Genomic DNA, 14769 nt, shown 5'->3' with positions numbered 1-14769 from the left:
GGTCAAGCCCTGGTGGACCTATAGTCTCACCGAAGGCATATGTATACATCATCTACAGATATGGAAACAGTAAGAGCCAACGCCGAAATAATCACCACGTCCGCCGCGTCTTCGTCCATGACTGCAGGAAAGCCTGCTTGTCCTTCACCCCCAACCCCACACGCTTCACCCTGCCCAGCCGCGCAAGCGCATCCGCAACATTGTCCAATAGCGCTCGTTCCGCGGGCCGCAGCTCCACATCCTCGTCCTGCGCCAACGTGTCGAAGTAATTGGTATCGTAGCCCGCGCCTCGGGATGCCCCCGATGCGGCGCCACTTTCAGACGCGGCACCGGCACCGGCCTCGTTGACGACACATTCGGCGATGCGCACGCGCATGCAATGCGTTGGCCTGCTCAGCAGCTTCCACAGGAAACTCACGTAGCTCCCGGGTAGTGGCGTCACGACGTCGGCGGGGGTGTACCGTAGGCTGATTGGGAAGACCTTGGTGCGGGGCGGGACGGCGGCGAGTGCGTGGCTGAGCGGGAGGATGCCGCGCGCGTTGGTCGTGGTGCACTCCGGAAAGGTCACGATGGGGCGGCCGGGGTACTTCTTGATGAGAGTGGCGAGGTCGACCAGCCGTGTTTTGGGCGCTGGGCGGACTTGTGGGGAGGCGAAGGCACGGAGGATGGCCTGGAAGAGCGAGATGTGCTCGACCTTACGTGAATGCGGGTATGAGGCTGTGAAGACGGGGTTGAAGATTGCAGCGAGGTACACTGCGTCGATAGGGGAGGTGAAGGAGGAGGCGATTACGGATCCAGGACCGGGGAGGCGGGACTGGTGCTGTTTGGAGAGCGATCTATATCGAGTGTGATTGTCAGTATTGGAATCTCCGTCTGGAGGGTGGGACAATGCAGCGTACCCTTTTCTCACACCGTCCACCTGAAGATCAATCCACCAGATACTCGGCACGCCCAGTATACACCACAACGAGGCTTTCTTGCCCAATGAGCCTATCGGAAGCCATTGTAGCACGAGGAAGTAACTCAGGCACACAAAGATGAGGATTGGCAGGCGGACGCAGAAAAGGAAGATGCCGATGGGCAGCTTGAAGCCGAGTGCTTGCGAGGGAATAGGAAGGAATGGCGCGATGCCCGAGCCTGCAATGGATAGACTATTAGCATACTGGGATTCGTCGTTATAGACAGCTGGAGTTGCAAACCTCGGTCTCGGAACTGTGAGAACTTCTCCATTGCGGATTAAAATACGGTATCAAGGTAGTCTGGTGCTCGGGTGAGGAAGACTAAGAAGTCGTGACAGAAGTTAGGTTATGGGTGCCAATGGGCCATTTCTCAGAGGGGTCTAGATGGGAGGATAATCTAATCACACCACTCTCGAGCGAGTATCGAGTAGGACCTGCGCATTGTTGAATGTTGCAGATCTCAAGCACTGAGAAAGTGGAAGGTGACGCTTGACACATGTGACTGTGGCTGCCGGAAAGGGAAAGTGCCATGTGGCACTATAGTGGATGCCTCAGGTTACTCATATGATGAACAGTCTTGCATTGAAGGGCTAGAGATATACTGAGTATAGATTCCAGTCTACAGGATCCCATGGGATGAATCAATCCAGGACGAGAACAGATGATCTCCTAGCACACGATCCTAATCCTAAACTAAACGCTGTCAAGACACCGCTTGCCGAGTTCTAAACGAAGTCACTATCTATCTCTCTCGTCTGTCAAATGGTCAGCACTGATTCAAGCTCAATTGCTTTAAAACATTCAACTGTGATGGGATTCCTTCAGAATGAGGTAAAAACAAGTCACCAGATTTTACAATATGTATGCAAGGTAAGAAGTGTAAGAGGTTGTTCATCTCGAGGGTGGGAGTAGAAAAAAACAAAGGGAAAGCTGTGGTTCTTACCTGTTGCTGCTAATATGTTGGATTCGTCTTGCGTGATTGTAGATCATCCCACATCATTCCGAGTAGTATACTTGAGATAAAAGCATGGCTAAACAGCCGTCAATATGGTGCTGGAGTAGGTTGTTGAAAAGAGAGGAAGAGAATCTGATTTGTCGTGGGGCAGAAAGCTTTAGCGAAGTCACATGATCTGAGGCTACTGGCCTTAGGCCCGTATGGTCTTTAACGGTGTTTGCTTTGGACTTGGATGTCTGCCACCTTTACAGTAGTCTACACCACTAATAATAATGAGGAACTCATGAGAATGCCAGCCAAAATTTTCTAGAGTTGTGGAGGAGATCTATGATACAATAGTGATTAAACCAAATGCAAAACAATGCTACGGTCTATATACAAAACGCCCTGCTATGAATATGTCCATCAAAACCAATCAGGAACAATGCATATATCACACTTCATCGTCGCCCTCAGCTTTATCCTCGGCGATGGATGATAATTTGAAGCACCAGACTGCGGCTCCAACCAGCGCAAACGCCATGCTGGTCATCATCCAAGCAAGGCCGATCCAGGGACCACCCAGCTCCAGGCCTAGCTGAAAGACGGTGGTGATCGATAGACTAGCAATGACATTACCCACCGCTTGCAGCACCTCGATGATAGTGAACAGCCGCGCGGTCTCTTCTTGCTTCACGAGTGTCGTGATCAACGACCGGATCAAGTAAAGGAAACCGGACCCCGCAGTCTGCAGGATCAGACTAGGGACCAACGTGGCGATGGATGGAGACAGCCCGATCCCGAGCGTCCCCAGGGACAGGCAGACGATGCTAACACGGGCCAACTGGAGATCTTTCTTGTTCGTGTGCATGGAGCGAAGAAGGTATCGGGACAGAACGGGAAGAACTAACAAGAATAGCGGAATAGTAAGAGCCGGCTTGAAGGATATGAGGAGGTTGGAATTGGCCAGGGTCCATTGATAGCGCGTCGAGATGTACTGGACGAGAAACCATGATGAGCCGCGACTGAGCCGGTAGACGAGAAACGCCGTGAGGAGAAGCAGAACCTGCTTGTTGCGGAAGAGGAAAGAGTACGGGGTGAAGTATTGTCGACTGCGCAAGACCATCTTGGCCAAGAAGGGCCGTTTGCTGCCTGACCGGAGGGTGAAGGGCACCTGTTCGCCGTGGATGCTGTCCGCATCGCTGTCATCGGGGTCGATTTGCCGCTCGTTCTTCTGCGCGCCGCCTTTCGGTTCACCATTCGTGGGAGCCAGCCGGGCGAGTTCGACGCTTGACGAACGCTCCTCCGCACGCTGGACTGTCGAAAGATGCATTGTCTCCGGGAGGGATACGGCGCAGAGAACCCCAGCAATAACAATCCCCCACCCGATCAGCATAGGCAGCCACGGATCCCACGTCATCATCCATGAACTGACAGCGCTGGAAGCGAAGTCAGCGCCCATACTGACGACACCGAACCGGAAGAACATCGATGCCCTGTAGATTCGTCAGCCATGTTCACCCTTGACCTTCAAGATAGAGTAGAGGAAGGCTCGTTCCCCGAACATACCGCTCATCCTCCGCCGTTACATCCGACATCATCGTCCAGATGAGTGCAGACGCCACGACAGGACCCCCGCCCAACAACCACGCGAGACATGACGCCCAGACCGCGCGTAGCGGGAAGATCTCCGAATACCACATCACGGCGAACATGATCAGCGAGTTGAGCGCGAACGCGGGGATGCTGAGGCAGAGGATGGGCTTCCGCCCGATCCGATCCGCCAGCAGGCCGTAGGGGATAGCCAGGAGAGCACCTGAAGCAAAGTAAGAAAACCAACCGATCTAACAGTCGCCCCCTTTCACCGTTTCGCGGTGAGTTTACATACTCAAAATCCCATCAAAGAACTCCATATACCCCTTCACCGCCGCCAACTCCGTCTGCACCTCCGTGATCTTGCACAGCGATTCGGGCACCTGCCCATCCGCCGCGATCTGCCGCGGGTCATACTCGGCGTAGTGCTGCCGACAGGCAATGGACTCATAGATCCTCGTCATCGGCCCATTCGACATCACAATCCCGATCTCAAACGCCAGGATCATGACGAAGAGCGTCGCCATGAACCGGAAGCGGATCTTGCTGATGGCGGCGGCGTGGGTCGTCTCGGGGTCTCCCCTGTCGCCGTCCCGGTCGTGCTTCAGATCATCATGACTCTCCTCGTCTTTGCTGCTGCTGCTGCTGCTGCTGCTGCTGCTGCTTGCGGCAGCGGGGAGGAACGGGGCGTCCTCGCGGTCAAGAGGGTCGTGGGCATCGGCATCAGGGGGCATGGTTCGGTTTCGGGTCGGCCCATCTCCCGGGGCGGTGGAATGTGAGAGCGTCGAGCTTGGTGTAAGGTCTGAGGGGGGAAAGGGAGGCTGCGTATAGATAGAAATGGGAGGGTCTTTTACAAAAGGGACGAGGTCTAGACGGACATCATATTTCACCGGAATGGACTCCGAAGATTGTAGCCTAGCTAGAATCGCATGTGGGGGGGTAAGGAATTTGGATACACAGTAGCCTATAGAGAGCGCCAGGTAGACCAGTTGCAAGTAAAGTAGTAAGGTGCTCCGTCGACTGGAACTTCTTCCTGTACGTCCGGATTTAGGAGTTACCTAGAAGGGGGGAAGTGGGTAGGGGAGGAGTTGGGGGAGCAAGAAGGAAAGCAGAACAAGATGTCAATACTCAAGAGGGTATCGATTTGAAATTGAACTAAATAGCAGCAATCATAATAACAATAATAATAATAATAATAACTCTTAACTAGTACTCAAGCCACGGGTCATGAATTCTGATTCGGATCTGATCCAGACAACTCCACTGCATGGTGTGGATCTGATGCATACTGTACTGTGTAGTAGAAATGAACGATCCGCCCCCTTTTGGCCAGCAGATTGTGAGATGTTGGTAAGACTGTAAGACGGTATACCACCTTATGTAAAGACTGTCCTTTCCCCGAGGTTGATATCAATGGATCATCCATCACAATGATCTTCAATTCAAAGTATTCTTCCATTTTCTTTGACAACAAGTCCATTATGACTGACTCCGTATTACTGCAGAATGCCGGCTCATCATCATCATCATCATTATTATTATTATTGACAAATCGAATGAAAGAAAAGAAAAAGTTTCCAAGCCCCTGGCACGTGTTACAAGCCAATCAGCGGCAAGTATTTGGCCACTGGGCGTTCAGGGGGCTGGGGGCCTGGATTCCTCAGGCAACAGCCAATGGGATGAGCTGGAGATGGAGGAACTGCAGAGGGGCCAGATCACCAACTAAGAGTAAGGAGTGATTGTGGATGGTTTGGACTCGAGGAGAATGATACTGGAAGAGGGAATATGCTCAATGGCATTCATTGTGTTAAGCAGAGAATTCACACAGTGCTTTGTATACAGATCTCTAGAATACGGAACAACCCCCCTTTAACCTAACCTGCGGGTGCCTGCCCACGATGACTATAGATAATACATGCAAATTTAGCTTTCCTGCTCTGCACCGCCAAGTCAGCTCAGCTGGAATCAGCCTGCTGCACCGCCTCGACGCCTGGGTAGCCTGCCTCTTCGTATAGGGTCCCTCGTGCTTGTGCGATCGCAGATAGTTCCAGCAGAAACTCGTACAAGATGACCACGTTGGTCAGGACGTGTCCCAGCGTTGCGGACTCGGATGGTCCCGCCAATACATCGCCTGGGCTCTTGACTTGAATGTCCTCGGCCGGATTCTGCGCCTTCTTGGGCGCAGCCCCCTCGCCGCAGGGGTTCCCGGGGAACGGTTCGGCGAGTCGCTTGCGCAACGCGTCTGCGGCCGACGCCCGTGCCACGGAGGATTCGCGACTCTTGGTCGAAAAGACGGAGGGATCGCGCATGGACAATCCAACTGCGTTGCGCTGAAGCGTTGATGTGGCGCTTTGCACGTCGAACGGCCGCGTCGATCGTCCTCGAGGAGACCCATATTCCGAGTCCAGCGGCCCCTTGCGTGCAGGGGGCTTTGCAGAAGGTGAGCGGGTCGGGGGCCGTGAGGCGTGTCGCGAGCGGATTGACGGCCGTCTAGGGTCCTCTTCTTGGTGAAGTAAGTCGCGTCGGGCCGCGATCAAGATGTCAAAATCGGATACGTCCTCACGCCACTGCCGGACCTGTTCCACCAGACTCTGTAGGACTCGTGTAAGCGATGGGGTGTCTGTACTCGACCAAGTCGGCGCACGATAGGCTAGTTGGATCTGCTCAAAGAGATCAAGTGCCGCAGTGTGCTGATCACTAGTGGCGGGATTTGCGGCACTGTATTCATACTTGGACGGATCAACCAGAATCCAGCCGTCAAGGGAAATAAGGTGCGACGTTGCGATGCTGGTGAAGACCTCCGTCAACGCCAAGTTCACAATGACACTATTGGTAAAAAATGTTCCGAGGAGGTGAAGTAGCCCCCGCACGATAGCATCGTCTTCCCGAAGCTGCAGAGGATACTGTTCGGACAGATGTTCCTCGGCGGGTAGAAGACCAAGACGCGCCTCCAGAACCCACGAGGCGTCCTTGAGGTAGTTCTCGAAAGATTCATTTAGCGTAGGGTCGTCAACGATAGTTGTCGCCAGTCCGAGAAGCTGTTCGAGCTCAGCATTGAGTGCGCCAACAGTCCGCGGCTGACCTGGTTGGCCGGGAACGGTCTGGACCAATGAGCGAGCAAAGGAGTGATGGCGCTGCAAGACGACGGTCAACAATCGGAGCGTGGCCAACACAGTCTGGCGATTGGTCGATTGAAGGCCAAGGAGAGCCAGATCCTTCAAATTGAAAAGCGAAGGCGAGGGCCGAGCGGCCTCCTCCGAGAACGCAGCTAAAACATCGAGGGACTTCCGTCGGCTGTTTGACATATTCGGCGATCTGGGCGGCGTATCGGAGGGAGAGGCGAGCAGAAAATGAAGGATGCGATGGACCAGATCATGCTGGTCTATTGATTCTAAGATGCGATAGAGGTAGGTGAGCACCGCCGCGGTCGAGCCGCCTTCCACATCAGACGATTCCAGCAACGAGGGGTACCTAGGCCAGTCAGTCCGGTGGTTGAGGTATATTCAGCAATGGATGGCCATACAGAAGTTGCTCCAGAAACAAAATCTGGAAATGATCTAGCAATGTAGCATTTACTTCGGCAGATTTGCAATGGTCGACGGTATCCTGCCAGAACAAGAGGTACGACATAAACGAATCCATGCTCACACCCAAGCGAGGAGGAAGAGCGGTTTCGTACTTCGCATGATCTGATAACGCCACAATATGTGGGAGAGCCTCCTCTGCAATGGGATCGAAGGACAAGCTGTGATGACCAAATCAGCCGTGATGTGAGACGCCAGTGACCGCAATCGAAAACCAACCTTCCCAACTGACTGTACAACGCGCCCAGCCCTGTCGCCATCAGCGTCGCCAGATCACTTTCAATCAGCCATCTCTCCAGAATCTTAGATCTGGAGGCCGTTTCAATCAGGTAGAGAAGCCCCGTGCGAGCAAAGTCGCCCGCACGCCCCCCATGATGTACATATTCCACCAGCAGGTAGAACAGAGGAAAATCATTCATCCTGGTCGCGCCGGCAAACTCCATCCCCGTAATAGTCTGTCTGTCCTTATCTTGATCGTCGGAACGCGGTGCAAACCAGGCCGGAAGAATAGCAGGCTGTAGACGGATGTTGTTGGCCACGCCGAACAAGAGCTCCACCAACCTGCCTTCCACCTCTTCAGTATGCTTATCAGCCCGCCGGACCAGGTCCACGAGAGCCCGTGCGAAGAGCCGGTTGTCGACGACCCCATCCACTTCGGAATCGATCAGGGTGTTGAAGAAGATCGCCGAGCAACGCACCATGCCGTCATCATGGGACGACAATGCCAGTTTAGTGACTGTGACGAAGATCTGCGAAGACGCAGCATACGCTAAGCAAGGGTGAGGAGCCGGGCCCCGAGACTCATCGCTGAGGACGGAATTGAGCTGTTCGACGCAGGTGCGTGCGTACGTCGTGGCGGACATGTTCCCTGAGGGGGTGGTCGTGGAACGCCATATTTGCTATTGGGTTGATGGAGACTTAGCTTCGAATAGTCGAATGCGCATACGCAGGAAGAAGCACTTACCTGCAATGTATTACACGTCCGTTTGAATGCCGTTAATCTTTCGGTGGGCGAGGTAGCACGAATGCTCTTGGTGGATAGCGACCGGGAGCCCCCAATAAGACGAGACCACTACCTTTTGTTAGTCGCAGCGAAAGGTTACGTCCGGTATGGGGAAGATGAGATGGATGGCAAGGATAAGGAGATAGGGAACATACAAAGTCCATCTTGCTGTGACAACAGCATAGTATGTCGCCCCTGCGTCGCCCACGGCCATCCTATCAAGAGGGGACCGAGGACGATGGAGGAGCATTTGATTCGGATCAACAAGTACGCACCAAACGGGAATAGCGCAGTCACGTCTCAGGACGCATCATGCAGGTAATCGCACTAGCCTGTATCAGGAATGGCGTCTTTCCTTGCTACTCCAAGTTGCAACTATATCCTGTGGTCACGTCACCTCCACTGACTCCAACTCGACCAAAACACTGCTCAACACATGAACTAGTTATAGATACAACACATCTAGATCTTTAACAAAGCATACATACCAGTGCTGGTCTTGCTTATGATCCTGGGTCGCCTTACTCCGGGATCACGAAAAAAGCAGGGTGTCATCCCACGATAGGAAATTAGAAGCAGCCTCGATGAGACGAAACGAAACTAATCAGGAAGATCTAGAAACCAGATGGGCCCAGAACCGGAGACCGAAGACGATGAACCAAACCAAACCTAACGGAAGACCTATTCACATCGACAAAGAAAAGATGCAAGCCCGACCATGCCCACCATCATAACGCCAAGAGTGTGTGTGTGTGTGTACGCCCGCTCTCCAATCCCGTCTAAGATATCAATCACCCGATCAAACCGTGCGCAAAAGAAAGAAAGAAAGAAAGCAAAGAAAACAAAGAGGATGAATGCCTGGCTAGCATACAACAGGCCCTAATCACTATCGTCCTTGGGTCGACGTCCGCCGCGCTTTCGTTTCGGTTGTTCATTCTGGTCACTGCCATCGTCTTCATGCTTCCTCCCGCCGGCAGGCTGATCGGGCACCTTGGCGATGATGTCGGCCAGGAAATCCAGAACCTCGTCCTTGACGACAGCTTGTTTCAGATGCGAGGCAGTGACGCGTTTCGAGTTGCGATCTCGAGCTTCTTTGGCTGCTTTAGTGACCAGCGAGATCATGAAAAGTTCTAGTGCTTTGGCTATGCGAGGCATGACACGTCAGTATTGATCTTGAAAAAAATGAAGAAGAAAAACAAAATAAAAGAATAATAAGACCAGCGGGAGAAAAGCAATACGTACAGACAGCAATGGGAGTGACCTGCGCGACCTTGCCGACATCTTCATCCGCTTGCATAATGCGCTTGATACGCGCGACCGGAAATTTCGTTTTCACTTCAATGCCAGCGGCTGGAGTAGGCTGTGGAGGTTCCTCTGGGACGACGGGTTCGATGTATTTTGTCTCTGGCACTGGTACGGGCATTGCCATTGGCATTTGCAAGGGCGCGACTTCGGCAGCACGCGCCAGACGAGAAGATCGACGCGCCATATCAAACGATTGGGGATAGTGAGGATCTGCGAAGGGGGGGATGTATTGTTGATGCGGAATCGCGGGTTGCTGATATTGCGGGGTGAAGAAGGGGGAGGCGTCGTAGGAAGCGCGATGTCCCAGAGGACTAGCAAGAGGATAGACGGGGGAGGTGACGGCAGGAGGGATGGGGGACTGTAAGGTGGAAAGATCGGGAGAACGGGGTCTGTAAGTGTTGTCCTGATCTGTCATTGCTAGGATGATGCTTTAGCGACGGGGATGTGTCTTTTTAAAAGCAGCACGCGTGCCACGGATGGCCCGAGCTTTCTAGGTTCTTTTCTTTCTGCAAAAGAAAGGTAAAAGTGCGTGGTCACAAGAGAGGAAAAGGCCGTGGCCATAGACGCCCAGAGGAAGAACAGTCCGGGTTTCGTTCTTCCGGGGCAGCAGCGGCCCTTTTTAACCCTGCGGGCGGTTGCTCTGGGCGCGCTAAAAAGCAGAAAATCAATCAATTCAATCAAATTCAAATTTCCAGTCAGATGTAGTTAAATCACCCGCTGCCCAAAAAGCCTTGAAGAATGCTGTGAGCCTGTGATGACTGATGACTGATGACTGATGATGGGGTCTCCTTAAGTCCTTAGTCCTTAGTCCTTAGTCCTTAGTCTCTTGCGGTGAATGATTCTCGAACACTTCCTTTCTCTTCTTCTTTCCAACATCCTAATATAATCATCATCCTCGGGTTTCGAAATCCTTTTTTTTTTCACTACTTCTTTATTTATTCATTCTGATCTTCGTTCGAGTCTACCAAGTAACTCATAGGCTAAGGTACCAGCTTCTCTCCCATCGCCACTTCACCCATAAAGACCTCTTGGACGGACAGCGCCTTGATTGGGCCTTTGATGCTGGCTGCGCCCTCAGCGCGTGATCTTGTCCTTTGAATCACTTATCAATGATGCAAACAACTAATGTAGCAGTCATATTCGGCAGCCTTTGTCTATCTATCTAGGTAGTCTACCGCTGGGATCATTTGATGTAATGGTTTTGCTTTTTGTCTAGTATGGAGAGAAACGGTACCAAGAGGGAAAAGGACCATTCAATCTATGTGTGTAATTAAGGCTGTACCACGACGCCTGATGATGATAACCGAGCTCCTAAGACTCAAGAACGGAGAAGCTCCCAGCGAGCAGAAACCTCACGGTATCGCCGCTGGTCTTGTCTGTCACTGTCAGTGAAGGTGAAAAATTACTTGATCTAATCTGAGGGCGCGTCGTTGGTGTCTTGGTGGATTTGACATGGTTTGCTGGAGTATGGCTAGCATCCACGGTGGTAATTGCCGTCATTTCATCTATTATTATTTATTATTGACATGATGCAAATCGAAAGAAGATAGTAATAATAATGCCATCAGATGGAAAAAAAATGAAATTTTAGGAAGAAAAGGAAAAAAAGGCCGCTCGGGTCCGTAGTTTCCCCGCCCCGACCACCTCTGCTCTCCAAAAGTCCAAATTTGGTCAACAATCAAGCTTGCGACACACCTTGCGGCGTCCATCGTTAACTCTGAGAGTCGTGACTATGGATACCCTCACCCATTAATGGTGCAATAAGATATGCTTCTAGTTCCTGCCATTTTGGCCTTCATCTGCCATTCCTGAGCGCCCCCTCCTGCGCAATCCTCGTACCTTCAATCGCATTCTCGATTGCCCATTAAACGTCTCCATGGCTGTGGCAGACCAGCCTTCGGGCTTGATGGATATTGCAAGGTAAGCGCATTGAGTTACATTTACTCTTATGTGACTATCTCAGGGTAGCTAATTGTTACGCCTCGTGATTAGCTCTCTCACGCAGGATGAGATCCCATTCAAACTCCGATGCGCCATCTGCAACAAACTCGCCATAAACGCCTTTCGCTTGCCATGCTGTGATCAGGCTATCTGCGAGAATTGTATGCAATTCCCTCCGACTATCTTAATTCCTGTTTATCCGGCGCACTGACCATGATATTTCCAGGCCAGGCGTCACTCCCCGAGACCTGTCCCGTTTGTGCACATACCCCCATCTCGCCGGACTTATGCAAACCGAATAAAGCGCTTCGGACCACCCTCAAGGCTTTCCTCCGAACGGAGGAGAAGAAGCGCGAAAAGGAGCGACAGTCCGCGACCCCCGCAATCTCGGCTAGTGTGGCTACGGATGCGACCCCCGCACCACCACAAGAGACATCTGCCGCTCCCGATACCGCTGCTGGTGAACCAGTCGAAGAGACGCTAGAGAACAAACCCCTCGCTACCGATGCTCTACATGAGGAACCTGCGACTGCAGTTACCGGCGACGAACCCTCAGGAACTGTGGTTGAGGATGTGGTGGAAAAGCCACAGGAATCATTAGCTGAGATTCGTGTTGAAGTATGTTGCTTGCTGTCTAAATATCAATGCAACAATACCTGACATTTGCCTACAGCAGACCGAACAAGCTGAAGACGGTCCGGGCGAAACGGTCGAGAATGCCGTGATGGCGGAGGGAGACGGCCCCGTCGACGGGAATACGACCCAGGACTCCCAGTCAGCCCAAGTGACAGAACAACAGGAAATGGAAGAAGGCCAAGGACCGGCTCAGATGCTCCCCAACTCGATGGGGCTGAACATGGGCCCGGGCGCGTTCCCCAACATGGCATGGAATAACGGCAGCGGCGATTTCAACCCGATGGCTCAATTCATGGCTAATGGGATGTTCAACTTCCAGAACCAGATGGGTAAGACCACCCTTGATCCTGTATCCATTGGTGACGTCTTGACAAGCGACTAATCCTTTCTGACAGGCATGCCTGGTATGGCGATGGACCCAATGGCCGTGAATCAGGGTATGTTTGGAGGCTATGGAATGAATATGAATGGCATGAACAGTGGCATGAATATGGGAATGAATTTCGACGCTAGTCAAGGGATGTACGGGGGATGGGACGGCTCTCAGAACAATATGTGGAATGGAGGCCAAGATAAATTCAATCCAAATGCTTTCGCAAATGGTATGGGCCCGCAGTATGGGGGCCCTTCTGGATTTGGCGGATATAATATGTCTCAACCCAACGGAATCCATGCTCAAATGCAGCAACAACAGTTCCCTAGCCAAGACTTTCAGAACGGGTACTATGGCGCCGGTTATGGCAGAGGCAATTTCCGGGGCCGCGGCCGTGGGTTTGTTCCTGGTGGCCGAGGCCGTGGCGGTTTCGCCGGGCATATGCAAGCTAATTACCTTCCTAATGCTAACTATACAGCGTTCAACGCTTCTAATCCCTCCGAGTTTAACGGAGACATACCGATCCAGTCACAGGAAGTCCCGCCTGACGCACCATCGCAGAATGACCCCAATGCCCCACAGAACCGGGACGGCGATGGGGACGATGTCCCCGGTGATGACCAAGTGAACTTGACTCAGGACGCATCGACAGAAGTGGCGGCTCAAGGGGGAGGAGGTGACAAAGCCACTGAAGTCACGCCTGCAGAGGGGGCCTCCGCCGAAGAACAGCCCGGCGACGAAGAGCCCCAGTTGCGCGGAATCCCTACGATCGATAGTCTCGAGCAGCACAACGCCTATCCCATGATGCCGAACGGTCCTATGGGTATGCCGGGCCACATGAGCATGGGGTTTGGCAGAGGGTACATGCGGGGGCCCTATCCTGGAGGTCGGGGAGGTGGCTTTGGCGGCTCACCGTTCATGGCAGGAAACATGCAGCAGGAACCGCGTGGTCAAGGTGTTGAAGGTGCCCCGGCCGCGCCCAGGGCTATGAGGGAGGGTCTTCCCAATACCAGTGTGCTTCGACAGCGCAATTTCTACGGGCAAGGACGGCCTTCCGCTACATCCTTGAGACCGGACCAGTCCCAGAGGTAAGTTCAGACATGGCTACTTCTACTGTAGTACGCAGGCGTAATCTAATGTTTCGCAAACAGTGCAACACCGGCACCACCGCAGGAAGATGCACAGGCACGGTCCAGATCGAAATCGAGGTCGAGGTCCGCTTCGAGAGCTGGTTCTACATCGAGACCTCGGAGCCGAGCTCCATCCGCTGCCCGCTCCGATGCCGACGGCCGTCGTGCCGCACGTCAGCGTTCACCCATCGCCGATGATGCAAATGGTGATTCGGAGCGCAGACGCGACAGACCCAGACGACCCCGCCGGGACGACAAATATGATGAGCGACCTGCCGAAGATGAGCGTCGGTCTCGCTCCCCGTCCCGTGATTCCAAAAGATCATCTCACCGACGGGACAAGGATCGGGACAGGCGAGACGCACGGCGATCGCATCGCTCGCGTCGTCTACGAAGCCGCAGCCGCAGTCGCAGTCGCAGTCGCAGCCCCAACCAGAGCCCCAGCCGCAACGGCGACTCGCACGATGTCGATCGTCTCCCCCGAATCCCCGAGGAACCCGCCTCCCGGTCAGAGAGTCGAGCATCCGCATCGAGGAAAGAACGCTCCAGTCGACGCGAAGAAGACCGCGAGCGAGACAGAGACTCCAGACGTCGTGATCGCGATCGTGACCGTGCCCGTGATCGCGACAGAGACAGGGACCGAGACAGGGACCGGGACAGGGACAGGGACAGGGACCGCGCACGCGACCGTGACCGATACCGCGAGCGCGAGCGCGAGAAAGACCGAGACCGTCGGGACCGGGATCGCGACCGAAAACGATCCCGGCGCGAGCGAACCGACTCCCCCGCCGACAGCGAGTATTCCTCGCAGCACCACTCACGCCGCCTCAAGCGCGACCGTGACGACGACGTCCGCAATGGCGGCGACCGGGACCGTCCGCGCGACAAGCCGCCCAAGCTCTCCGAGCCGGAGAAGGACCCACACACTCTGGAGCGGGAGGCGCGCAACCGTGAACGCATGCTCAAGGAGCAGCAGCGCCGCGAGGCGATGAACGCCGACTCCAAGTCCAGTCGACGGCGCGAAAGCCGTCAGGAGCGGACGCTGGCTGGCGGCCGACGGCTCAGCTACAAGTACGAAGACGATGAGACGGATTCGGCGCGTGCGGCGCGGGTGGAGAAAGAACGGGAGGCGAGCCGGTGGGCTTAATTCTGGTCTTTCTTTTACTTTTACTTCCTTTCTTTTTAAGGAAGATTAGCAAGCGGACGATATTTTTTATCCCAGCTTCGCTCGGCCACGCATTCTATTCACATGTACATATACAAAGTAGATAACCCGAATGACCGCAGCAAGAATGCTCTCTTATCTTTTTC

At 53.6% G+C, this 14769-nt stretch overlaps 5 protein-coding genes across 5 annotated transcripts, besides 11 other annotated features; 1 reads left to right on the top strand and 4 right to left on the bottom strand.

The window, feature by feature from the left end:
• Nucleotides 1-91: 91 nt before the first annotated feature.
• Nucleotides 92-1230, bottom strand: ACLA_073380 (lysophosphatidic acid acyltransferase LOA1; the record flags this gene model as incomplete). The annotated part of the gene is made up of 3 exons (XM_001275728.1): nt 92-836; nt 900-1137; nt 1200-1230. The coding sequence occupies 3 exons, from the start codon at nt 1228-1230 to the stop codon at nt 92-94; spliced, it is 1014 nt and encodes a 337-aa protein (XP_001275729.1).
• Nucleotides 1231-2347: 1117 nt separating this feature from the next.
• Nucleotides 2348-4220, bottom strand: ACLA_073370 (putative MFS transporter; the record flags this gene model as incomplete). Its single annotated transcript, XM_001275727.1, has 3 exons — nt 2348-3389; nt 3463-3709; nt 3782-4220. 3 exons carry the CDS (start codon nt 4218-4220, stop codon nt 2348-2350), a joined length of 1728 nt encoding a protein of 575 aa, XP_001275728.1.
• Nucleotides 4118-4151: a microsatellite.
• Nucleotides 4119-4151: a microsatellite.
• A 433-nt stretch (nt 4221-4653) lies between the features above and the next one.
• Nucleotides 4654-4685: a microsatellite.
• A 315-nt stretch (nt 4686-5000) lies between these two features.
• Nucleotides 5001-5031: a microsatellite.
• Nucleotides 5032-5441: 410 nt separating this feature from the next.
• On the bottom strand, nt 5442-7933 carry ACLA_073360 (uncharacterized protein; the record flags this gene model as incomplete). The annotated part of the gene is made up of 3 exons (XM_001275726.1): nt 5442-6957; nt 7010-7231; nt 7290-7933. 3 exons carry the CDS (start codon nt 7931-7933, stop codon nt 5442-5444), a joined length of 2382 nt encoding a protein of 793 aa, XP_001275727.1.
• Nucleotides 7934-8886: 953 nt separating this feature from the next.
• Nucleotides 8887-8914: a microsatellite.
• A 38-nt stretch (nt 8915-8952) lies between these two features.
• Nucleotides 8953-9793, bottom strand: nctA (negative cofactor 2 transcription regulator complex subunit BUR6; the record flags this gene model as incomplete). The annotated part of the gene is made up of 2 exons (XM_001275725.1): nt 8953-9215; nt 9316-9793. The coding sequence occupies 2 exons, from the start codon at nt 9791-9793 to the stop codon at nt 8953-8955; spliced, it is 741 nt and encodes a 246-aa protein (XP_001275726.1).
• A 338-nt stretch (nt 9794-10131) lies between these two features.
• Nucleotides 10132-10157: a microsatellite.
• An 8-nt stretch (nt 10158-10165) lies between these two features.
• Nucleotides 10166-10202: a microsatellite.
• A 1052-nt stretch (nt 10203-11254) lies between these two features.
• ACLA_073340 (uncharacterized protein) lies at nt 11255-14605 on the top strand (the record flags this gene model as incomplete). Its single annotated transcript, XM_001275724.1, has 6 exons — nt 11255-11298; nt 11371-11480; nt 11546-11937; nt 11996-12284; nt 12351-13416; nt 13480-14605. 6 exons carry the CDS (start codon nt 11255-11257, stop codon nt 14603-14605), a joined length of 3027 nt encoding a protein of 1008 aa, XP_001275725.1.
• Nucleotides 13853-13909: a microsatellite.
• Nucleotides 14084-14134: a microsatellite.
• Nucleotides 14085-14134: a microsatellite.
• Nucleotides 14091-14136: a microsatellite.
• Nucleotides 14606-14769: the final 164 nt, after the last annotated feature.

The sequence above is a fragment of the Aspergillus clavatus genome, genomic scaffold (assembly GCF_000002715.2).
Source record: "Aspergillus clavatus NRRL 1 1099423829791 genomic scaffold, whole genome shotgun sequence".
Classification (NCBI taxonomy): Eukaryota; Fungi; Ascomycota; class Eurotiomycetes; order Eurotiales; family Aspergillaceae; genus Aspergillus; species Aspergillus clavatus.
Note: the sequence above shows the minus strand (reverse complement) of the source record. Positions and strands in the feature narration are given on the sequence as shown.